Source organism: Crocodylus porosus, unplaced genomic scaffold (genome assembly GCF_001723895.1).
Source record: "Crocodylus porosus isolate Cpor-Errol unplaced genomic scaffold, CroPor_comp1, whole genome shotgun sequence".
NCBI classification, from domain to species: Eukaryota; Metazoa; Chordata; order Crocodylia; family Crocodylidae; genus Crocodylus; species Crocodylus porosus.
The window spans coordinates 108,300,575-108,327,457 of record NW_017728886.1 but is presented as its reverse complement, the minus strand read 5'-3'; the positions used below and the strand labels follow the sequence as shown (position 1 = coordinate 108,327,457).

Genomic DNA, 26,883 nt, shown 5'->3' with positions numbered 1-26,883 from the left:
CCAGCAAGATAAGCATCCAATTTACTTTTGAAGGTGTTCAATGTAGGCCTGGAAAAGCGCAGGCTTAGGGGTGATCCTTCCCTTTCCCAAGTCCATTTATTGTTATAGTGACTCGTACTATTTTGGTTAACTTATTTGAGAACTTTGGCATATGAGAAGTACTGTTCATTCACAGGATGAATAAAAGCAGACATTCAAAAAAACCGAAAAAAAAAGTGCAAGGTTTCTGTTTTGCCTAAATCAGAAGGAAGAAAAAACTGTCTAAAAGTTCTAGCAAGAGGACAAATGAATGACTGGCGAAAGGAATGTGACTTGCTTATGTGAGACCATGCTGAAAAGAAGAGGACTGATTAGAAAGAGACAGAGATTACATATATGTAAAACTAAATGTGGACAGACAGACATTTGTGCGTGTGTGTGTGTGTGTAAACATAGATTTGGCTTGAAGAATACATAAATACGTATATTTGTGTGTGTGTGCATGTATTCTTCCAGATCTATTTAAACTAAATAGCCAACTTATTAATGGATAAAAAGGGAATGGAGGACATCATAAAAAGAGAAATAAAAGGAGTCTACACTGATATGAAAGGATGGCCAAATGTGAGAAAGGACCAAATTGTACCTATGTGCATGCACAATAGGGGAAAAATATGCTATTGCTTAACAATACTGTTCCACTGAAAAGAAAACTGCAAAATGTTGTGTCCAACTTGCTGAAAATGCCATCCACGAATAGAGAGAAAAATCAGAGACTGGAGAATTTTGCGTATGTCAGCTGTCTTGGCGACAGCATGTGAACAGCATTGAGAGGGTCCAGAGGAGGGCCACCCACGTGATCCGGGGACAGCAAGGCAGACCCTACAAAGAGAGGCTACGGGACCTTAACTTGTTCAGCCTTTGCAAGAGAAGCTGAGGGGGGACCTGGTGGCCATCTATAAAGTCACTTGGGGGGACCAGCAGGGTTTGGGAGAGACCTTGTTGCCCCCAGGGCCCCCTGGAACAACAAGGAACAACGACCACAAGTTGTTAGAGAGTAGGTTTAGACTACACATCTGAAGGCACTACTTCACAGTCAGGGTGGCCAGGATCTGGAACCAACTTCCAAGGGAAGTGGTGATGGCTCCTACCCTGGGGGTCTTTAAGAAGAGGCTCGACGTTTGCCTGGCTGGAGTAATTTGAGCCTGGTTTTTCTCTCCTGCCCAGGGCAGGGGGTTGGACCTGATGATCTACAAGGTCCCTTCCGACCCTACTTCTATGAATCTATGAAACTTTGCCATTTGCTTAGAAAACATAATTGAAAATGAACAAGTTGAAAAAATGTCAGGTGCAACCATGCTTAACTTTTGATGCACTTCGGTCCTACTAAGAAAGGACATGAGCATACAAACAATTTACTGTGGGATGAAAAAGTGGGTGGTACATTTCTGCTGTTCCACAGTAATTGCCCATATGTATATACTTACCCTACAGTAAAATGAAAGTTACCGGCTTCACTTTGAGCTAAAGTACCACAATTTAGCTTCCATTTATGGCAGGGTAAAAGGGTGCACACAGCCCTTATCATGGAGCAGCTAATGCACAATCAAGTCCCACACCCCTGGTAACTTGCCTGTAGGTCTGCATTTGAAGTAATAAAATCTATCAAGCTTTCCTAAATGACTCTGCAAAAGTTCAAACTCTTTGACAACCTCCCTAAGCTTTGTGGTTTGTTAAATGAACTAAGAGAACTAACAACCTATCTTCCTCAATGACATTCATTAGAGAGACACAATTAATAAGCTCAATTTGCTGGACAGGCATCTGGCTGGGTTCATCTGACCCCAGCACTCTTTCCTGCCAAGGCAGGGGGTCAAACTCAATGATCTGTTGAGGTCCTTTCCGACCCTAGCATCTATGAATTTGCACCCAACTACCATAAAAACAGTAATGGAGAGAAATGGTGAACAATTCCCCTGAAGTTTGCTGAAGAATTATCAAGAAGCTTTCTGAAAGTCCAAGCACAGTCATGGGGCAAAGAGTAAAGTTCTGCCAGATTTGCAACTAGCCAAGAAACAAAAAGTAACAATCCATTTTAATCATAGCAAACAGTTAACAAGTGGTGTACCAGCATGGTGAAATATAGAGATAAACCAAGACTAGAGAAAAGGAAGGAATTTCAGAGAAACTTTATCCAACCTACATAGGCAACACAGAGACAAATGAAATTCAAAGCTGAAAAATGCAAGTTACTATGCATTGGAAAGAATGATATTAACACATTTCTTTTAGTCAAATAGTTAACAAGTAACTGAGGAAGAATGCCAAATATCGTTGTAGGTAGGTCAATGAAATACCTATTAGCTCTGTAGCAAAAGGGGGAGGAATATTTAAAATTCTTGAAAATATAATATTATGTACACATCATCATAATATTAGCAATGATATTTAATGAAACTGAAAGACAAATTACAGTTAATAAAAAGGAATGCATTCAAGACAAAAGTTAAGGTCTGTGGAACAGTTTCAGAAGGCAAGTTTGGCAAAATTCAGAAGACGCGGACATCAAAATATGGGTATTTAGGTTAAACAGGATTATTAAAGGTCTGAAAGGATAGGTTGGAAATGATTTAGGAAAGCACAGGTTGGCTATGATTTAGTTCATATCCAACCTATTATGTTAGAGAGAAACCTCTCTTATGGTGGCTGATCTGGAATTGCACTGGAAGAATTATTTTCTTATATTTCCCTGTGGGAGCACATCCTCAGCTGGTGCAACCAATAACTCCACTGACTTCACTAGAACTCTGGCAATTTTACCAGCTATAGATCTGCCTCCCACTGCTAGTTATTATCAGACAAGATGCAGGATTAAATGGGCTACTAATCTGCAAAAGAACATGAAACAGCTGAACTCAGCATGTGGCTTTTTGGTTTTATCTTATTTTTTAAAAAGAAATGATTGCGGAACTTTTTCCTGTCATCCCTGAGACACCAAAATAAAGTAAAGGAGAGCAGACTCTTCACCCAACTGTGTTGTGAGGTTAAACATATCACTTTTAATTCACTGGCTAACTTTTAGAGAGATGGAAGAATGAAGTAATCTACATACATATGGCTCCTTGCTTCTTTTCTCAAGGTAGCCTCCAGAATTAAGCAGGCAGCTAGGCATCTTAGAAGATGCTGATATTGCTAAGGTATAACAGCTGAAAGTATTCTCCAAGCAAATTTCATTAGCCTGCCACAGAAGAGTCTACCCTCATAAGCTAACTGTCACTAAAGGGCTAGGAAATTTCACTATCTACCCCATGATAAGAGCAGCCATTATATACCCAATTAACCTGATATGAGATGCTGAATGTGGAAGTTTTTCTGCCTGAAAGGATTCAGCAGTTGCAGCAGCTCATTTTCACAGGACTGCTCCACAACATGGAAACACTTGGCCTAAGTCACCATGTAATAATTCAAAGCTTCAGAAATCCAACACAGAATTTGCAGAACATTTCAAAGACAATTCACAGTGACTCAGAGAGATATCACACCTAAACTAAAAGTTCACTACAGCGCACTGCCTGACTCAATGTTAATAAATGAAAGAAAGCCTGGGATGTATTGAACATGAAGCGTAACTACTTGGTTCTGAAGACTGGTGACTAAGTATGCAGGCTTATCTCATGTTCATCAATTAAAAATCAAATTTCAGTGCAACTAATTTATAGTCTCATTCCTTGTTAGTGTTGTATCCACACCAAATCCATCATAATTAGTAACATTTTTGGCCGCTTCAAAAAAGAAAGTATTTGAATGGTTTCTTAAACCTAACATGCAGAGATGCCACTTTCACATCAAGGCTTACACATATTTCCACATGGCAAACATTGCTAATTGTTCTGCAGAAAATGTCTTCATCTTTTCATATTATTGATCTAATACAAAATAATTGTCCTAATGCAAAAGCTGACTAGTGAAAAACCAACTCTAGTTCCAGAACAATTTTTTGAACTTTTGTATAATGTGATATACCTTATTTTGTTTATTTGACATTTATTTCCAGCCAAGCCCTGTTGTAATGTGAACTGGAGCAGACAGCTGAACACATCCAGTAATTATGAAGGAACAAAGATACAGTACCTGAAATGTTGGTCTTATGCCTCTCCATTTAATGGTCATTTTCAGTGCTTTCTTCACTTTCCAGAGCTGTGGTGCAAGTTACAAAAAGACAAACATTTTTGTTATCAAGAGTAACTTATCCAACATGAGTAAGGCTATCTGATTCTATTTGTGAGACCTGAACACTTGGACTCCTGAAGCAGTAGCAGACTGAAGTCAACAAGTCAACTGAATTATTTGGAACTACAAATTATTCAAGATATAAGAGTATCTAAATCTAACCCTAAAATACAAAGTGAGCAGTAACAAACTCAAGTAAAGTGGATACCCCTACTATTTAGTTTCAATGTCTACAAAATTAGAAAATAAGATTGGTTAAGTAGAATTGTACCCTGTGAAATGCTGTAAGGGAAAAAAACATGGAAATCATTTTCTATATATCATGTTTGTTTTTCCAACAATTTTATTCCACTTTTCTAATTTCTAAATGTAACGTACAAATGAAATGACAAACTATCAGAGATAACTGCCATCGTTTTACTGTAGATGTCAATGACAAAAGCAAGATTAGCCATCTATATACAACTTCAAACTTAAGTTTGCATTCAAAAACAGAATTAAAAACAAGTCATGAATTATAATGAATGTAAACAGTTAGCATATCAATGTAAAACTATATTATATATATATATTTATGTAGGACTTTTTTGGTTTCTCTTTACACATTGTAATAGGAAATCTGTGAAATTAAGCTATGGCTAAAATTTGTCCATGACAGCCCTAATTCTCATTGTTGACATTTTTAATACAAGACTGACTACATGAAAATTGTTAACGAACTGGATCCTGGGTAGTTTTGGTGCCATAGGAACATATTATTTAAACAAACGGATTGGACTCAGGCCATGTTTAATGATTATTCATTATCATAAAAACTGAGTAAGACAAACTTGTTTACTAAGGTCAGGTGCACACGCTGTTTTAGAACTGGCACTGCCAAATGTAATCTTACCATGTAGAACAACACAAAGCTTACTGCATGGATGGCAAAGGTGAAGATTTTTATTACCACCTGCACTTCCTATGCTCTCCAACAACATGACCCTCATTCCACTTCAGCTTTTAAACACCTAAAAACAAAAAGCTGTTGGAGCCACTATGGCTGTTTTATATAACACAGGCTGTATACACATTTAAATAATCTAGGAGAATTCTCCCAGGTTTGTTCTTCTGATAAACTTTCCCAAACTCACATGTACAGGCATTTGAATGCTGAGGCCCTGAAGAGTGGAGAGCTTCCAGTGCTGACACTGTATAGCCAGCGGAGGGGAGCAGGGGGATGCTATGAACACATCTTAGCATGCTCTACAGGCTCCCATAGTCTGCCTGGCAACAGATAGCAGCAGTGCATATGGCAGCCCTGACTGGCTGATCCAAGCTGCCCATGGTCAGCCTGTGTTTCTGTGCAGCATAATGTAGGGATTGCAAAGGAAGCATGTTCTGCTCCTTGCTGGTGCAGCAGAGTCCAGTGAGTAACATGCTATTTCCCTGGGGGGGTGGGGGGGGGAAATGCTGAAAGACTATTTTTTCTTCCAAGTGAGCCACGGTACATATAGACATTCACTGTCCCAGGAGAAACAGTCCCAGGAATTATTTGACCCTGGTCATTCCCATGTTATTTTTCTCCTAGAGAAGTCATTTTTACCTTGAAAAACCATGAACATGTGTACTTCATGGTTTCTCCTGGGAGGGCCACAATTCTCCCAGTAGAAACTGAATGTCTCCCTGGGGTCATAGTCAATAAAACTCCACAAAAGCAAGGAAATTAAGAAGTTAGTTTATATGCAGTTATACAGACTCTATGCCTCTACCTAGAGGTGCACATCTTAGCAGCACTGCATATGCAAAACTGTACAGCCACAAATTTAAGTCTGCCAGCATAAGACATCCAGCCCCCTAACATTCTGATGAAAATCCCAATGAAAATGTGCATAAAGATAAGCTAAAAGGAGACAGAGTTACGACTGTCACATATAGCCTGTTGTATACAGTATCTGTAGTAATGTTAAGGTGTATGCCCTCAGGTAGAAAGCACTGTTAGGTTCTGAACTTTTAATTTCTTTTTGGCAGTTTCCTTCTGATATCTATTTATGTTGTATGTGGAGGAACTGCTTTCAACCAATTTAAATATTCAAAAAGCATAAAAGCCAGAGTTATACTGGATAAATTATATAGTTATAAGTAATAAAAGCTTTTTAAACTTGAGAGATAAAAGTTTTAACTATTCTTTTAAATGTGTTTGAGGAAAAGCTTATACTCCTGAAAAGTATTTTACCCTTAAATTAGGCATATGACAATGGCTTATGAGAAATTGAGAGTTATGGTCAGCCAAAAACCAGATTTTTCTTCCGTGGAAACAGTTTCCATTTTTATTTTTCTCCCCATTCTGAGTCTTGACAAAAAATAAAATCTGAAATGCTTAAATATGCTCTTTGCCTGCCACCCAGACTGATTTCCTCATTTTTTTCACAGACTCAACCCATTCAAAAAGAAAAACATCTAATTAGATATTTGACCAGCTTCAGTCAGAACAAATCAAAGAATTTAGTCCTGGTCTTAAATCTGAAAACCTATTCTGAAGCAACTTTCTAAGCATTTACCAATGAAATATTGAAATTTTAAAGAATGTTATTGATTCCTTAGTACTAAGTCCAATCCCTACTTTAAAAGCAAAAAATCATCTCAACCTTAACTGAAGCACGGCTGATGCCTTCAAATTACCATTTTTTATACTTAAACTCTAATATAACGGTGATTTGTTGTTTGAAAATGATGGGAAAAAATCCATGAAAATGAATAAATAGTGTGGAATAAGTTTGAAGTAAAAATTAAAAATGTTTTGTTTAGGTAAATTACATCATATGGTAACAGATAAACTGTTTTGCTTCCCAGGCTTTAAAAAAATGATATACAGAAGTCAACATTTCAAATTTATTCATTAGAAAAATATTGTATTAAGATTCCAAGAGCAGCACTTTGTGGACTGTATAACCATAAATCAAACTTGATAAGATGCTAAAATTGAATACACATACCAGTAATTTAGATAAAAACACAATACTGCAATGTTGTATGTATTCCCAAAAATAAGAGTATAAAACCAGGATATTAAAGTTAAATATTTGGTTTGGGAATCCCTTGTTGCAGGAAAATAATTACCATAAATCTTGAAGAATTTCACTTTTGATTTTGTACAAAATTTCAGTGAGCTAACTATTTGGGAATTTCAAGGTCTGCACTGTTGCAGGGTAGGCATAAAAAATGTTTAAAAAGTCCAAAATCGGTTATGAAATCGGTCCATAAAGAAATTTAATTCCTGAAGCAACTGAAATTAACCTGGGAATATACAAAGAGAAATGCTGTCATTTGGGGGAGTGTTTTTGGCAACTTTTATAAAAATGAACCTGCATTTTTGATGAAAAATTCAAATTTTAACCACAAACACACAATTTTAAAATTTAACAATTTAAAAAGCAATTGAAAACATGTGTTATGAGGTACTTCTTTCCTGTGCTCACTATTTACAACCTTAAAGGACATGATTAATTTAGAAGTAGCATTTAAAACCCTTGTACACAGAGATAAAATCACTACTCCAAAAATTGAGCTAAAACTCCGTTGGGTAAAGAGATGTGTTTCCCAGTCCACCTGTGCATTTCACAACGTGGGACAGTTTACATGGTTTAAATAATTAATCATAAAAGGAAACAATACCTCCACTGCTTAAGAGAACAAATTAAAAGAAATTATTCAGGACAATTTGAATGGGATTCCTGTAGCAAAAGAAAATATTTTCAAATAATCTGTTTAAAAAACATGGTTAATAAGTAAATATATTAAATGAGCAATGCCTTTAGTGACTAATTAAATATCATCCCCCTAAAGACATAAGGTGCAAGAGCATTAGCAATAAAATACATATTTAGACATAAACACAATTCAGAATTACATGATCTCACCTCAATCACTGCACCAATACCTGCTGGAATCAGCACCAATAAACTTGTTTGTTCATCCAAGAGGAACAGAAATATCACCACAGTACTGAAGCATCGCCAAAGCACTGGTAAAAAAATATACAAACATTTTAATAGTATTTAGATATTACAGTAACTGACACCTCTGCAAAAGACCAACTATAAGCCCATTTCCTGTACTTCTCACTGTCTTTGTGTTTACCTGTTTGAGTTGCTTCCTCATGTAAAATTACTTGTGAGACTATAGATGATTACAGGAAATTACATCACAACATAATCACAATTTTACACAACAAGTACCTAGTTGCTGAAAATGAATATTCTGCTCAGTCCTACTGAAAATAAGCAACGTAAACAACTGAGGAACAAAACACTGCTGATTTCCTCTTATATTTAAGGATGGGGGTATGAAAATTTAATACTTGATGTAAACAAATTATTTATACAGTTTAACGTGCTGTAGCAATGCCGTATGTGAGCATTTTGAGATATTACACACATTTATTATTCATGTTAAGAGGAAATTTGTTATGAAGAAATCTACAGGCAATAAAACAATTTTAGCCTTTGAAATTCTTATAGATCAATTTATGTTTAAAACTCCTGTAAGGCCTTTATACAAAATACTAGCCAATTGCCCATCAGGAACGATGTAGGGCGGGGCAGGAAGGAACAGAGCCCCATGTCCCACTCCAGCGTCAGGGCCTGCTCCCCTCTTCCTTCCTGTGGCTTGGGGTCTGGTCCTGCTCCCCACTTCCCCTCCGTGGCGGTGGGGGGAGGGGAAGAGCAGGCCTGGGCCCAATGCAGGGGGTGTGGGAGATGACCGAGCCCAAGGGTAGGGAGAAGCCAGCTGGCCGTGGGGGGGAGGGAGCTGGGAGCAGGCCTGGTCTGACACGGGGAGGATGGGAAAGGAAGCCTGATCCTCCCCTTCCCCCGCTGCTGCCACATCAGGCCAGGCCAGCTGCTCCCCACCTCCCATGGTGGGTCAGCTTCTCCACCCCACACTTAGACCCACTTCTCTTCCCCTCCCCCACGTCAGCCCAGGCCCAGACCCACTGCTCGCCTCCCCTCACCACTGCGTTGGCCTTGCAGGCAGCGACGACAGAAGCAGGGAGGGGCCGGCCGAGGTCAGCGCCAGTGGCTTAGCCCCCCACTCCCTGCCCCCATTGCCACTTGCAGGGAGCAGGGCGGGGGGCCTTGCCCCCACCCACCTCCTCCACCCCCCAGTGTCCCCACCATCATGGCTGCGCCCCCTCGCGCTGCCACCTCCTATCCCAATGTTGTATTTGCACTCTGATTGGTTGTTTCACTCAGCCAATCAGAGTGTGAATAAAGTGCTATAGCTAGACAGCTAGATTACTTCCAAACTTCCAGGGCACAATGGTCAACCACTAGCCTTCAGTTTTTGTAAGCAGCAGAAATTTTTTTCCACATACAGATGGGAAGACAACAAATATTTAAATTTGGAAATTTTCACTCTGTTCTAAAAATCATATTCCCCATAATCAATCATTTGTAAAGACATTTTAGAAAAATTCTGCAAAATAAAATCCATTACCAAATGAATGCAAACATTAATGTTATCTAAGTATCAGATAAGAATCTGTCCATCTTCAATTTTTTGATAAAATAACTACATATTGTGATTAAGGCACACCACTCTCTGCTTGATGATCATACAAAAATAATCTCATTTTTTTATCATCTCACTTATTTTCAGGTTAAAATGAAAAGACTAAATCCATAGTTTAATTATTGTACCCCTTGTATAACGTGCCATACCTGCTTTTGTTGACATTCCAATCATGCTCTTCTTTTTCTTCCAGAAGCTGATGTCATTCTTGAATGCCAGGAAATCAAAAAGAAGCTGCAAACGGCAAGACAGATACTGATGATTTGCTTGAAACCTTAGCTTAAACAAGCCTGATGATTGAGCTGATTAAAAAATTAATTTACTATTCTATAATTAAGGCAAGCTGGTTTCATTACATAGAAGTGAGACAAAAATGACCTACTTTCTCCTAAGAAAAAGCTTAAGACAACATAGTCTGTGAGTGAGACTCAAGCTTCACAATTCACTGCAAAGCATCAAGAGCAACTAGGGACACAGAATACTCCCAGACCCAGAAAGTGCCAAAGTGTAGTAAGACAGAGGGATTCAGGGCTCCCAGGCACCTTGTGAATTCACATTAGGAGCTAAAGGGACCAACAACTCTTACAACCTCAAACAAAACAGAGTAGGAGGAGTCTTCCAGCCCTGGGGGCTGAATGGTAGGCCCCTAACAGATGTTACACTTAAGACACGATTAACTAGTTGGTAAATCATGTCTTTAAGTACTGACCTGACCACATGCTCGTTTAATTGAGATAAAATGAAGAATAAGCTACAACAGCAGTAGGCAATGTTTTTTGGCTGGAGTGCCAAAAAACCCACAACGTCTACCTTGGAAAGTGCCGGAGTGCCAACATGCCGGAGCCTGGAGCAGCTGTTTACACCGGAGCTCCTGCCTGCAGCCAACCCACGGAGCCCAGTCTGCTTGCAGCAGGGCTTGCAGCCTCCCAGCCGCCTGCTGGGAGCAGCCTGGGCTCCGTGGCTGGCAGCAGCTGCTTAGAGCCCAGGCTGGCAATCATGTGCTGAGCAAAATGGCCTTGCATGCCATGCCTGGTATGCATGCTGGGGGTTGATGACCCCTGAGCTACAAAGTTATAACTCAAAATACATGCATTAACTTTGTGAGTGGTTCCTATCACACTTTTAATTAAGCATGTGGCCAGTACTCCCAACCACCAAAGTGTACCAGTGCTCTTAAAGAGTCCCAGGGGCTGGGACTGGTTCAACCGTTCCCAGCCAGGGGACCACAGACAGCCAAGGCTGCTACCTGTTGGTGCAGAGGGAGCTTGGGATCAAGCTTTGTGTGATGGGATCTGATGCTCAAATCTCACAATTGCACCTCCTGCCATGCACGCATGGCATTGCAAGAAACGCGGTTTTTGGGATCACACATCAAATGCCATCATGGCTTTAAGTTACCGTCCATCAGAAGCAGTAGTAACAGAATGAATTTCACTGTTTGGAGAGGAGTTAAGACAGTGACACAAAGGTTAGAAGTGTATTTGAAGGGGGAAAGCAGCTTGCTAAAGACCTGATAGTTTTCTGAAATCTGTAAGACTAGGTCCTAGTGGCTCTCAGCAATAATGTTCATCTTGTAAAGGGATTACTTAAGAACACTAAATACCAATACTACCAACTAGCAAGTTTAAAAGGCCTTGAAGCCAACTTAAATATTTCACAGGGTTATGGATAATATAGAACCAGTCTGAGAATCAAAGAACCAAAATCTGCATCCTATTTGTTCTCCCCTCTCTGCTATGTGAAGTGGAAACACAGAAGGGCAGAGAACTAGAGCCAACATTCACAAATATTCTAATTTTAATTTCTTGAATTAATTCAGGTTAAAGATAAACAATAAAATAGTGTAGTATTAATTTAAGTTATATATTTTTACTTGTCAATGAAGGATGTTAGGTTTCCAGTTTCATAGCAGCTAGGGTCAGGAGGGACCTGAACAGATCATCTAGCCCGACCCCCTGCCACAGGTAGGAATGAATGCTGAGTTCAGAAGATCCCAGACAGGTGATCATCTAACCTCTTTTTGAATTTGCCCAAGGTAGGGGTGAGAACCACTTCCCCAGGAAATTGGTTCCAGATTCTGGCCACCCTAACTGTAAAATATTGCCTTCCGATTGCTAACCAAAACCTATACCCCACCAGCTTATTACCATTGTTCCTTGTCACCCCAGGTGGTGCTGGGGAGAACAGGCCTCTTCCTATTTGCTGATGATCTCTCCTGATAAGTTTGTAGGCAGCCACCAGGTTCCCCCTCAGCCTCCTCTTGCCGAGGCTGAACAGGTTCAGGTCCCTCAGTCTCTCCTCAAAGGGCTTGTCCTACTGCCCTCTCACCAAAAGGGTGGCCCTTCTCTGAACTCTCTCCAGGCTGGCTGCATTCTTTTTAAAGTACAGTGCCCAGTACTGGATGCAGTACTCCAATTGCAGCCTGACCAAAGTCGGATAGAGGGGGAGTATCACCTCTCTAGACTATCTTTGGATGCATAACAAGATATGGCTGGCCTTGCTGGCTACAGTCTGGCATTGGCGGCTCATGTTCACCTTAGATTCAATAATGACTCCAACATCCCTTTCTGCCTCTGTGCTTTCAAGAGGGGAACTCCCCAGCCTGTATGTATGCTGTGGATTCCTTCTCAAGGTACAGCACCCTGCATTTGTCTATGTTGAACCCCATCCTATTCTCATCTGCCACTTTTGTAGTCTGTCTAAATCTAGTTGCAGCCTCTTTCTCCCTTCAAGTGTGCCCACATCTTAGTGTCATCAGCAAACTTGGACAATGTACTTTCAACCCGCTTGTCCGAGTCGCTGATGAAGATGTTAAACAGTGTGGGCCTGAGGACCAAGCCCTGGGGGACCCCACTGCTCATATCACGCCAGGTTGAGTACAACCCGTCCACCACTGCTCTCTGGGTGCATCCCATCAGCCAATTTTTTACCCATCCAACTGTTTTAGATGGGAACTGTTTTTACCCATCCAAATGTTTTAAATAAACATGATTATGATTAAAATGGTAATTTCCCCAAGAAGATTAGAAGTTATCTATTTCTACCTAGAATCTGATATGAATCTCCTTTCAATTCTAAGCTTTCCATTTATTTAGTCTACATTCATTTACATGACACTTATATGTAGCAGAAGGTCCAGTTGTTCTTTAGTAATCAAGAGGATGGGTGTTCCAGGGTCAGATGAAATTTACTTGCAAGCTAACTGGCAACCAGCACTGAAAATTCAAGCCCCTGACCTATTTATGCCACAGGTATAGTGCAAGCCACAAAACACTGGGGTAAAACAGCGAAACACCCAAGGAAACTTTTCCAGTCTTTCTGAGACGGGATAATAGAGGCAAGGGATTAAGGGTTTAACCACTGTTTCAAAGTTTGGCTTGGAACAGAAATCTGTTTTTTCAGACTTAAATTTAAAAACATTCCCTAAGTGTTCACCTACAGAGCATTGAGTCTTTCTATTTAGTTTGCTATTTGTGATGAAACAAAGTAATTTGTATCTCAGTATACAGGCATACCTCGTTTTATTGCGCTTCGCTTTATTGCGCTTTGCAGATATTGTGTTTTTTACAAATCGAAGGTTTGTGGCAACCCTGCGTCGAGCAAGTCTATCGGCACCATTTTTCCAACAGCATTTGCTCACTTCGTGTCTCTGTGTCACATTTTGGTAATTCTCGCAATATTTCAAACTTCAGCAACCACCACCCTGATCGGTCAGCAGCCATCAACATCGAGGCAAGACCTTCCACCAGCAAAAAGATTACAACTCGCTGAAGGCTCAAGATGATGGTTAGCATTTTTTAGCAATAAAGTATTTTTTAATTAAGGTATGTACATTGTTTTTTTAGACATAATGCTATTGCACACTTAACAGACTACAGTATAGTGTAAACATAACTTTTATATGCACTGGGAAACCAAAAAATTCGTATGACTTGCTTTATTGCGATATTCGCTTTATTGCGGTGGTCTGGAACCAAACCCGCAATATCTCTGAGGTATACCTGTATTTTGAAATTAAAACATTTCCCAAAACAATTACTGGTATTCAGAGAAATGTGAGAAAACCAAAGTCTAAAGTGTCTTCTTAAAAAGAACAAATGTAGTCACTTACATGAAATGCTGCTACAAAAAATGTCAGAGCCAGAAAGTACAGATTAGTATCCACAAAAATTCCTTTCACTTCATCTGCATCCTTTTCTGAAAAGCCTAGAAGGAAGAATAGATAAACGTAAAAGGAGCACCAAGAAATTAAAGGTACAACTACTATTCTACTAGACTGCAGTATAAAAGAAACACCCTACTTTACTTACGCGTATTTTTCTAAGTAACTGAACACTAGACACCAGCTTTGTTGGCAAAAAATCAAATAAAAGAGTTTATCTACAATTTTGGACTGGTAATTTGGAAGTTATGATTGATCTTGACCAACCAAGAGAGATTTGCCTCTAAGTTTGGAAAGATCAGCTGTGTAATAATTTAGAAACATAAGATTGAAAGTTACTTTGATTATTAAGTCAAATTCCCCACAATTAATGGGACTATCTAATTATGCTATTACATTCCTTTTTTCTTTTTTTTTTTTTTTTTTTTTAATAAACTTAACAGTGGCTTAAAAGTGGTATTTTTTTTGCTTCTCCTGGAAGACTGCTTCAGAGCTTGATTGTTTCAATGACTTAGAATCTTCTCTTACTTTTCAGCTTGAGTTTCTTCATGGTCAGTTTATATTAATTTGTTCTTGTGCCAATAGTCTCCTTTAGCTTACATAGTTCTTTTCCCTTCCTGCTATTTACCCCGATGTATTTAGAGAGAGCAGTCATCCACTCCAAGCCTTTGCTTGTTTTGCCCAACTGAAATAACCTTCTTGTAAGAGTCTCCCCATCCCTCTGATCATCTTAGTCTGATACTGCACCTGTTCCAGGCCTTTTTTTTAATACAAAGAGAAGCACAAAATAGCATATAATAAACGATCTGTGGTGCTTTGAGATGTTAGCACAAATCTGAGAAAAAGCGTGCATACGCTTTTCCTTGACTAGCATTATCCATTGGGCCATGCATGGTTTTCTGAGCCATAACTCTTCATTGCAAGTCAAAGGCCTGTACTGCTGAGGTCACCAAGAATGGGGATGGAACCCACACTAGTTCCACCCAGTGGAACCAGTCATGGCACCCACACTGACTAAATCTCAAAGCTCCACAGCTAGATAGGACACCAGTCCTCTCTTAATGTTGTAGTGTGGAACCCACGGTCAGTGACTGGCAACCAACACCTCCCCTGAACAGCAGCACGGGAGGGTTTCAGCTACCTTTAGCCTAACAGATTTAAGAATTGCTCTATCAAACTTTATCAAAATGATGTTGTCTGTGTTCACATGAAGAGCCTCACCACCAGCAGACAGCAAGTGGAAACACCCTATGGGCACCTATACACGAGCAGGGAGGCTGCTCTGATGCACTGGAATTCCAGCACGTTGGGGCAGACTTGATTAATTGAGCCTGCTGGAGTGTGGCAATTACCGTACTCCAGCAGCCTCCTGCATCCCATGCATCAGTGTCCCCGCACTTCAGAATGGCAGTGTTGGAGTGCTTTATTTAAAGCTCGTTCAACAAGCTTTAGATAAAGCACCCCCACCACGATTTTGAAGTACAGGGACATGGACATATGAGATGCTCCAGGCGCTTTAATTAGAGTGGTTGTCAGAGCCATTCTAATTAAAGCGCTGCCCCCCACACACTCCTGGACCACATGTATAAACACCCTACGTGATCCATTTACAAGATTTTTGGCAACCAGGCAGCTTGGAGAGATGCTTAAGTTCCCAAACAAGAAAAAGTGAGGGTTCAGTACACAGGTACTAAGCCATGGGCTAGACAAATGAAGGGGCTCCCACTACCCCTCCAGCTGAAGCCTAGTTACTAGGTAGAAAGAAATACAATGTTCACAGGATCAGAAAGAATAAGATGCTAACTCTGTAAAGGCAGCAATGAGGGCACCAACAAGGGCCAAGGAATTGAAAGAAAAGAGAGAGGTCCTGATTCTGATCCCTGCTGACAACAGTTGATGTATTTTATCTAATGATTTGTTAATGCAGAATGCATAAACAGTTCCTGGAGCAGGTACCAGAAACAAACACTCTCCCCCCCCAACTGGGTGTCTTCATTGCTGTATTAGTCACTGTCCCTCTTGCTTCTTCCTTCTAGCCCTGTAAATCTTACATTCCTGGCTGTACAGCTTCAACAGGTTTGTTGGAAAGTGCCCCAAGCAAGTGTATGATATTCTGGTGATTAGGGCACTCTCCTTTTGGATGTGAAGAACCCTAGAACCCAGGGCTCCTAGAGTACTGACAGCTGTGAGGGAAAAAAACCCACAACAATAATAAAAAAAACCCCACATGCTCTACCTGAAGCAGCATCATGTTAGTTCAACCCAGCTCTGCAGCATCTGTGGAGATTGGGTGCTATAGCAGGACTTCTTGGCACTTTTAGCTAAAGCTGATTCAATCTTAGATAAAAGTGCCCCAAAAGCCCCATTAAAGTGTCTGACCTCTACAGACATTGGGAAAGCCAGGTGTAACTAATGTACTGTCTCTTCTGGGCAGGGGCTGGGCTCAGTGCAGGAGCGTGCTGAGTTTAAAGCATTTTTCCCTCCCCACATTTGCAAGCAGTCCCAATTCGTGGGCAAGTCAACCAACCCCAAGTTATTATACAAAGGAGAGCAACAATACTGCATACTAGAGGTGTGTGAAGCAGACAGTATTCAATTCAGATTCGGCCTGATTCAGGGGACAGTGATCTGATTTGCTGATTTGGATCACTGTCCAGATTCAATTCAGCCAAATCTGAAGATTTGATTTTGATTCAGAGAATCAGTGATTTGGCCATAGACACAGTTTTGTATGTTTTTTCTATGTACCACGACGTACCAGGCGTGGCTTGTGAATGCTGAGATGGTGGGGCAGATGGAGAGTCCCCTGAGAGTACTTCCGTTCCACTTCCACTACTGAGTACACGGGGGATCCCTCCCACAATGGCTTGGCAATTGGCTGCGGGGGAGATCCTGGGTACCCCCTCAGACCCAGGAGGCACCAGTCGCTGAGCTGGGGGGTAGCGGGGTCCCCCGCACACTCCATGGCAGATCTGGAAGTGAACCAGAAGAACTTCTGGCCCACTTCCGGGTCCCACACTCCCGTGGAATGCTCTATCCACTGCACCATCTTAGTGTTCACAAGCTGTGCCTGGTACCTTAAAGTACGTAGAAGAAAAACCATGTAAAGCTGTGTATATGGCCAAATCAACAAATCTCTCTGAATCAATTTGGAGGCTTCTGATTTGATTTGAAGAGATTAAAGGGTCTCCCGATTCAGAGATTCAGCCACCAAATCGGGCCAAATCTCCTCCGAATCAAATCAGTGACTGAAGCTTTGTACAGCCCTACTGCACACCTATCTTCCAGAATATCCAGCTCTCTGGATTCCGTGTGGACAGAAACATCTAAGCCCCAGAGACTTGTGGGATTTCAGCTATAACCTCTAGGTTCAGCATCTCCCATCAGCCTGCTCAAGGCTGCTTCCTGCTCAGTGCCATGGCTTTCTGAATTGTCCTTTGGAAACGACATAGGAAGCTTATAAAACTAATCCCATTTCTCGGACTCATCTCTATAGAGTTAGTGACTCATTTTTTAGGCACTCTAATTGCCTTTATAGGTCATGGAGATTAACCAACATGACTTCAAGCTCTGGATAAAATGGCTAATAATCTCTAGATACATGAAAGGCAATTTTAAGGAGTAGGGAGATATTACCCCAGTATATAGCTTTGCTGACATTATTGCAATACTCCTTTTTAAGAAGGACACTGAAAACAGGAGGGAATTAGAGAAGAACAACAAGCACATTCTGGGGCTCATTCCCTATACTCCCCCATACTGAGCTGTCTATCCAGCTTTAATTTAAACATGTAGCAGGGCCCTAAGGCAGCAATATCACCCCATTTCTGGGTTTAGTGCATAGTGAGAGGTTCTTAGCACCTCCCCATGCTCATCTTGGAGGTTGTGTACACAAGCTACCCTAAGAGCCTGAAAAACAGGGTGTGCAACAACGGATTCAGGAAGATAAAACTTCTTTAAAAAGCTTAATTTGTTTAACAGAGGACAATCATAGTCTATAAATACCAGAACAGGGAGCAGATACTGATTCTAGAAGGTTTTTTAAAGCTAGCAGGAAAAAGCATAATATAATCTAGTAGCAAGAAGCTAAATCAGCAAAATTCAACCTGCTGTTATGATGGGCAATTTTACAGTGAAGGAAATAATTCCCAAGGATGATTACCAAGACTGTACTAACAACTCCACCAAGTTAGTTGTTAAAACAGGAGTGTATGAGTTTTGAAAAAGACTCAATCACAAGTTTATTTGGCTAAATGCAAGAATTACTAGGTGAAATTATGTGACTGATATTATGCAGGTTAAAACAGATCACAGTAGTTTTTGTAGTCTTAATCCATTTGCTTACCCCTCTATTTTAAGTTCTTATCAACAGACGTTAGAGTTTCAGCAGTACTACAGAGCTCTTTTACACTAAGCAGACTGGTTAACAAGAAACCTTAGAATGTTGGGGGAAGACTGTGCATAGTCAGATATATGGCATTCTATAATGGTCCTGGGCAGCAGCCCAGAATCAGAAACTAATGAAGCTGACTTAACTCTACATTGCTTCTCCTTCTCCCAGAACTGTAAGTTTTGTGCATTTCAAAGACAGGGCAGAATATTTTTACCCTCTAATCTCCACATTTAAACAGACTAGAATATGGTAAAGCTGCAAAAAAAAAACTTACACAGTTTTGGAAAAATAAATAAACAAACTTTTGACACAAACTTTTGTGCCATATCTCCTATATTTCCTCTAAATGGGTCTCCCCCACCCATGCCTCCCTCACCACAGAAATCCTCCCTTTCCCTGCCCTTCTGCATGAGCCACCCCAACCTGGGGCAGATGGCAGCCTAATTCTGGCCCTGAGCCCAGAGCTGGGGCCAAAGCAAGCACCTGCCCTAAGCTGATATTTGAATCTAAGCTGAGGCTCTTCCCCACTCTCCCCCCACTCCAATGTTGACTGAGGAAAAAACTCTGGATTTGAGTAAATACAGTATATTGTTTAATACAGCTGAACCCCAAATGCTGTCAAGATGTAACTTATGTAGCTGAATTAGACACTTAGTAACTTAACTCTAGAAAAATGAAGAGTCCACTTACCAAATTGCTGCAGGGAATACACAGCATCTTGCATGTGGATCCAAAATCGGAGCTTCCCAAGGGATATTTTATCATATGACACTGTAAGAGGTAGCTCTGTCGTCGACCGGTTTATTATCTACATTTTGAAAGAAAACAGTCTTTATAAAGATATGATCTACACATGTAGCAGTCATTATAAGGTTATTTTGCACTTTAAATCATACTGTGGTTTTATTACTGGTTAAACCTTTAGGATATTTAATACAGCCACTTTATTTTGCAAATGGAAATAAATACTGCTTACATTACTGAGCTGCTTGATTTCCATAATAAAAAATACAAGCAATATGTTGAGAACCTGTACTAATCAGGTTTTTACATCATCTTCATTTCTGCAGCATCCAAGTACCTTCTGGAAGTGTTACATGTAGTTCATGTAGTAGAGCTAGACCGGGCCAGGTCACGCCAGACCACACTTCCTTCCCTCCCCACAGGGCTGGGTTGGGGACTGGTCAGGTCCCCCCGCCTACTAGCCTCCCAGGGTCGGGCCACATCTCCTTGCCACTCCTAGGGTCAGGGTTCAGCCAGCTTATGCTCCCTTCCCCACTGTGAGGACAGGCCATGCTCCTTTCCCTGCAGAGATGTGTTAGAACCAGCCTGTGCCCGACACTCTCTGTGTGGCTAGATAGTGCCCAATGAACCTACGCAGGCACTGGATCAGGATCACCAGCTGGATCCAGCCCATGGACAGACCAGGTACTGGCAGCCTACCAGGGAAAAAAGATTGGGCTGTCAAGCCCATGGCTTTTCATGTCTAGTATTTACGAATTTTTGTTCCTAGGACCATTTCCTGAAGACAGTGTGTATAAGTACAATGGCAGAGATGGAGTGGATTTTCTGTGAAAAAAAAGTGATTTCCTATTTAAATATTAGGGTTAAATAAAAATAACTGTTCAACCTGGTACTGACCTTAGGCTGTATCTGCTGCTTAGACCTGAGGAAGGGCATCTAACATCCAAAAGCTTATCTAACATCTCTCCCAACTATATAGACGGTCCAATATAAGATATTAGCAAACAAACCCTGCTTCTTGCATATTCCGTGAACCATCATAACTACAACACTATGACAGTTTTAAGGGAGCAAGCAGCTCATAACTTGCAAGCACAGACCTTACTTTGTATTTCCTGTTTTTCAAATGTTTAGCCACTCACCACATTTTGCACAGCCACAAAACACCACTGGAAAAATCTTAATTATGCATTAGTGAACTTTCTGACCATGTAACCAACATCAGATTAAATAACTGATTATTAGCTGCTGATATTTAATTATGAACTTCTCTGAGGTGGGCTGCTGCAATGAAAACTGTGACAAATTTCTAATAATAGCAATACTTTAAATTCATGTTATAATACTTCCAAAACATAAGTAAAAGGCAGTCTACTACTCACCATTAAATCTTTCACTCTGTTGCTTAGTTGATCAATAAATAATATTGGAAGGTAATGCAAGGTTTTCCCCAACTGAACCCTAGAACAGTCAAACATGGATTTAAATACTACATTGTTCTAGAAATAAAACTATTTTCTAGTCATGTTAGTATTAAGATATCATTTCTGGGCTCACCCATGTATATACTTTCATTGTGTTATCTGTTTTCAGACACATACAACATAAAAGAAATCCCAGCCTAGTCCTTCTTAATTACCTACATGTAATAAAGGGACTATGCTGTAAATGAAAATTAGACATTTGGGGTTCTCCTTTTTTTTTAATTTCAACTATGAGGCTAGCAAAAGAAAGGCATGATAAGTTAAGAGTTCCAAGTATATATAAAATGTAAAGGAAAGATGAAGGAAATTGGCTGCGTGGGGGTATTTGCTAAAACTAAAACATGAACGTAAAAATGGCTGGCAAAGACAAGAAACTGCCAGATCAGTAACGAGGCTGGCAAATACCCGCAACTGTGAAACTAAACCTATGAAACTAGTCTAACTTAGATTCTTGTACAGCAAGTCTTACCACAGAATTTGAATACTGTGCAAACATAAGTGAAGTCCCCATATCTTATAAGTGCCGGGAAAAATTACATGTACATAACACCACTAGAGCTGCTCCATTTTATTGTAGACTATTCATAGATTTATTTGCTACCTGGTCATCTAAGTAGGGGTCTAAATGCCATAGTGGTACAAACACTTTGCCCTGTCCACACTACAGCTGCCGCTGTCACCACTAGTGATATGTTTGTAATAGTGGAAGGATATATGCCTCACCAGTATAAATATAGCTCTGTCAAAGTCAACAGAGGTGCAGGGAAGAGCCAAGCAGGTACAGTACTGTAACATATCCCCTTCATAAACTTACTGAGGTCCTTCTAGAAAAAGCTTGATTTTATTGCTCTTAATATGCTGACCAGAAAGCAGGTACAGGACTCACTGTTCCAAAGGATAGAAACCTTCTTCTATACTAAGAATGGCTAAAATATGAATGTCAGAACCAGGTCATCAGAGACTTGCCCGAGGTCAAACAGGAAGTTCGTGACAGGGCTGGAAGCAGAATCTGCATCTCCAGAGTCCTCATCTACTAACCTAATCCCAAGTCTATCCTTGATGTTAGCATTCTACACACTTTATTTTAAATTAAAAACATTCTTAAGTAGGACTATTACAGCATTTGTGACCATCTAGAAGAATACCAGTCCCAGATATAAAACACAGAATTGGCACTGCTGATCCCCTACTAGGAATGTGAGCCATCCATATCCTGCATACATAAGGTATCTAGATGGAAGCATTTTTAAGGTCAAGGGCTCACAGTTGCCTTCTTGTGTTATTAAATTGTATTTGTTACACAGCAGGCACAATTACTTCCTTAGTATTTTGTAGCTGTATTGCTACATAAAAAGTGTTTTAAAGCATTTTGAGCTGCATGGTGAAATCTGGTGAAGTCTTTGTTTTTGAATTAAAAAAAAATATATCTAACAAGGGTCAAAGCAGTTTACACCAAGTGACTCAATTACTTAAATGCTGTTCACAATCACTACTGAAGTGTAAGTAAAACATTAACATACCCAGTCCTCTCTCACAAGTTCTGACTTTTAATTGTACACTTTAATATTATATTACCACCGTGTGGGGTTTTCTGGGTTTTTGTTTGATTTTTATGAAAGAGAATGAATGACCCGTTCCATTTATATGGCTTAATCTATCAAAACAAACACATCATTGACTTACATCTTCATATATCGCTGAACGTCAGCTGGAAGAGAGGCTCCATCAAAAACAAAGTCATCAACCATCACATTCAATGTTAATCTTGATCTCCAATGTGAGACAGGCTCATCTAAGGCATTGGTCTGTTTTTCTGCTTCAATTTGCTTTTAAATAAGAGAAAAATGTAGATAACTATATATATTTGTGGCAAAATTAATTTAGAAAGACAAAGTTAAAAGCATTCAAATCCTGGACTGAGATTAGCTAAATCAGAAAATGGTTACAGTTTAGACTAATCCATCAATATTTTTCTAGCTGTGCTGGAATTGAATATATGCTGATTGCTAGCTGAAACTAGAAAAAACTACAACTACATGGTCAGAAAGAGCTAAAGGGAAGATTTAACTGTTTATTTATGTTTGAAATATTTATATGTTTGAATCCGCTATTTGGTTACTCTCAAATACTTTTTCAAACAACAGGAACAGATTTTTAAAAAGCATAAGCCTGAATTGATTCGATTTTTGCAGGTTAATCTAACCTGCCTAGGTTGAACCACTTTGCAACCACATGGGACATTTCCTCTGGACTGAAGTACAGGCACATGCCTGAAGTAGCTCAGGTTAGAAGCTGGGAGGTGCTAGAGCAGCCCTCCCTTCCGTTTCACATTGCTGAGCTGAGGTGGGAGGGTGGCCAGGCCCCAACATTACACTCTGACTAGGGAGGAGTGTAAACCCTAACCTGGCCTGCACTGTCCCAGGCTTTTCCCTGCTCAAGGGGCAGGACTGTTGCCAGCCCCCAGCCCCGGGGCCAGATCTCTGAGGCAAAGGTGGTGTGTGCAGTGCATCCATCTGTTGATCTCTCTGTCTACAAACCTGACAGGGCTGCAAACCAGCAGGGATCTGATAACACAGTGTTTATCAGCCAATCCACAAAACAAAAGCCTCTCTCATTAGTTCAAGCTCTTCTTAAACAGCTTTTTCCAAAGAAGGAACAGAGCAACATTACCAGCTGACCTGTTGATTAGCTCCAAGAAGCCCCAAATGGACACTGTTCTGTCTGCCTGTCCCAGTGAAACTGGACACACACACACACCACACACACACACACCCCTAAGCATTAGCTAGCATACCACATGCCTAGGGTCTGTGCTGTGGGAGATGGGAGGGAGGGAGGGGGGAATCCCTGTTTGAGCAGTGAGGGAAGCCAGGCAGACCCTGCTATGCCTGCAGTCTGCCCCAGGAGCTCTGGCTTGGGAGGAAAGGGATGGGGCCAGCCCTGCTTTCTGGAGCAGAGAGCCCAGCTCAGGGCTGCAAAGCATCTGGGATGTTGAAGGACTGTAGTTTAACCAGAGGGGTCTGGGACAGACATTTTATAAACTGGTTTGACCCATATCAGTTAAGTCTGATACTACATTCAACCAGTTTATCTTAAACCAGTTTCAGCCATTTTAAAACTGATTTATGTGCACTGAACTTATGCTCTGTTTAAATGTTTCAACCAGTTTCTAATCATTTAAACCAGTTTACGTGTAATGTCTGTCCCTAGCCCAGATGCTGATAACAGCTTGATCTGTATCAGGATTTGGAAGACTGAAGCAAGACAAACTGCATCAGGTTTATAGACTTGAATCTTTCTTAACACCATTTCCACATGTTATTTGTAACAATATCTTAGCTTCTAGTAGGCAGCTGACTACAGTCAGCTAGGATTTCTGAACAAAGTTGCTCAAGAAGAAGCCCTCATACCAGTGTTTGGGCTGTGAACTCATCCTCTTAAACTAAAGAGAGCTTGAGATTGTTTTATTTCCTTTTATTCCTCTGCATTTTCATTTCTTTTGCCTCGGTCCACTGTGCCATATTCTAATATTTTTAGTGTTGAACTTCATCTAACATTAAGTGCTAATGGAACCATCATTTCAATTTATTTCAAATTCCAAGAAAAAAATAGGGTAGAATTTCCAAAAGAAATCCAAAAATCTTTATGCCTAATACTGAAGTATTATTAATGTATAATATCCATTAACAGTGGAAACCAGGATCTGATTATACAGGATGGCATTTTATCCATTATTGCTGCCTAGTTTTGCTGCTGAATACTCACTATGACCAAAGCGTCCATTTTACTCTTGGTTCCCCTTCACAAGATCATGAATAGTTTAATGGAGCTGGTAAGAAACCATGCTTTGGCCCCTTACTAATAGAAGAATTAAGTTCAGAATCATGCTTTGTAGATGTGACATCATTTAGATCAAAATTCACTGTATAAAAACCATGTTATCATGACAGTGCCACAGGAAAGAAGACTTTTCCAGTGGGAAGGTGAGCTGGGGTGAACCAGCTGGAGAAGCTGCATCCCCCCACCCCGTGTTTCAGCAGGGAAGGGGGCAGAACTGGCAGCAGCATGGACGCAGCTTGCAGCTGCTCAGCCCCAGTGTAGCTGCTCACTGGCTGAAAGCTTAGTCTGCGCCACAGCCTGGGGAGGCTAGAGGTTTTCAACCTTTTTTAATAAGTATATCCCTGGCAGCCCCTTTTTTGGTAAGTGTACTCCCACACTGGGGGAGTGGCACACAGCTGGACATGGAAGCAGGGAGGGATTGAGCAGCTAGACATGGACACGGGGTTGGCAGGGTGGCGGAGCGGCGGTCGCGCAGCGTCTGTGCAGCCCAGCTCCTATGAGGCAACAGTGTGGGATGGCAGCGCTCTGTCCCCACATACCCCTGGGACCTTTAAAGTACTCCAGCTGACAATCCCTGGGTTAGATGGGGAGAAGAAGCAGCAGCAGCAGCAAAGGTGCAACTGCAAGTTGCTCAGCCCCGGTACAATTCCTCACTGCTTAGCTTGAGCCCAGGCACAGCCTTCAAGCTCTGTGGACCAGATCCAGTAGTTTCACAGGCCAGATCTGGCCCCCTGGTCATATGCTGTCAACTCCTGATGTAGGGTACTTGCCTTTTCTGCCTCACACAGCTGTGCAAAATGACCTAGTTTATACATTGCCATAAAAGATTCTCCTTTCTAAGTCACCACTAAGTTATTGCGACCCCTAATAAATACTGATTGCTGTACACTTATGTGTCTGCCTTTTAACAAGGACTTCAAGTAACAGATCTGACTTTTTACAGCAGTGTAGATTGAAAAGGATTTCTCTCTACAAATGTACCACTGCCAGACATAAGATTATAAGTGCAAGGACCAGGAACATTTTCACACGGTATGAGTTAAATTGAAGGTTTGCAATGGCTACATTGCCACCACACTGTATTAGAAACTTACCATCTGCCACAACTACTTTCACACCACTACTTTCATTCTAAGCACATCACTAAATTAATTGTCTACAGCCAAACTCTACATTACAATCAAACCTGTTCTGATCCTACCAAATGGGACGCAAACCTTAAGGATCTGGAGCACAGGTTTCAACAATTACAACACAACCCCAAAACTGGAGCCACTCAAATCAGCAAAGCCAGACTCTAACCTGCTCCAACACTGACTCCTGGACAAGGAGAACAGAGTCCCTCTGGTTGTCACCTACAGCCCCCAGTTTGAACACCTATGCCACGTCATTTATGGTCTCTAACAACCCTGGAAAAGGATAACCATCTCAAAGTAGTCATGGGGGACAAACCAGTTCTGGCTAACAGACAGCTCCCCAACCTCAAGTGGTATTTCTTAAGCAATACAGGCTACTTAACTCCCAGTCTCACTAAAGCACCAGGCCTTGCAATTAACCCAAATGCCTTCTGTGCCCCAACATCAATGCTGAGTACCAGAGGTGTGCGAAGCAGGCCCTATTTAATTAGGATTTGGATTCAGGCCAAATCCAGGACAGTGATTCAATTCACTGATTCAGATCATGGTCCCCGATTCAATTCATCTGAATCCAAATCTGAAGATTTGATGCTGATTTGGAGGATCAGTGATTTGGACATAGACACAGCTTTAAAAGTTTTTTCTACATACCTCAAGATACCAGCACATCTTGTGAATGTCATGATGCTGGGGCACATGGAGCACCCCACAGGAGTGTGTGTGTCCCTCCCCGGGCTCGGCAGTAAACCTGGAACTGGACCAGAATTATTTCTCGTCCACTTCCAAGTCCACTGGGAAATGCATGAGGGAACCCCCCTTGCACCTCCCCAGCTCAGTGACTGGCCACAAGGGGATCCTGGATAACCCCCCCAGACCCAGAAGGCACCAGTCATTGAGCGGGGGGAGTGCAGAGAGGGCCCTGCATGATCTGCAGCGGACCCGAAAGTGGACCAGAAGTGCTTCTGGTCCACTTCCAGGTCTGCTGCTGAGCACAAGCCCTCCACGCTTCTGTGGGACACTCCACGCGCCCCATCATCACAACACTTGCAAACCGCCTGCTACCTAGAGGTATGTAGAACAAACATTTAGAGCTGTGTCTATGTCCAAATTGCCAAATCTCTCCAAATTGATTTGGAGGGTTCTAATTCAACTCAGAGAGATTAAAGGGTCCTCTGATTTGATTTGGCCACCGAATCGGGCTGAATCTCTGCCTAATCAAATCAGGTACTGAAGCTTTGCACAGCCCTACTGAGTACATCATCATTGAACTAAATAACATGGCTTAAAACATCTGAAATTTTCTCCTGCAACTCCACCAGTGTCATATATGCCATCACCTCTCCTCTACTGTCTACATTTGGCAGT

The 26,883-nt window shown here is 41.1% G+C and overlaps 1 protein-coding gene across 1 annotated transcript in view; it reads right to left on the bottom strand.

The window, feature by feature from the left end:
* CLPTM1L (CLPTM1 like) overlaps positions 1 to 26,883 on the bottom strand; it is a 51,149-nt gene that overhangs the window by 16,342 nt on the left and 7,924 nt on the right. The window contains exons 4-10 of the mRNA XM_019540331.1: positions 22,226 to 22,368; positions 20,441 to 20,519; positions 19,005 to 19,122; positions 13,871 to 13,965; positions 9,909 to 9,993; positions 8,109 to 8,212; positions 4,111 to 4,176 (exon numbers count right to left, since the gene is read on the bottom strand). Of these exons, the coding sequence (XP_019395876.1) occupies positions 4,111 to 4,176; positions 8,109 to 8,212; positions 9,909 to 9,993; positions 13,871 to 13,965; positions 19,005 to 19,122; positions 20,441 to 20,519; positions 22,226 to 22,368 (690 nt within the window). The remainder of the gene's footprint in view (positions 1 to 4,110; positions 4,177 to 8,108; positions 8,213 to 9,908; positions 9,994 to 13,870; positions 13,966 to 19,004; positions 19,123 to 20,440; positions 20,520 to 22,225; positions 22,369 to 26,883) is intronic.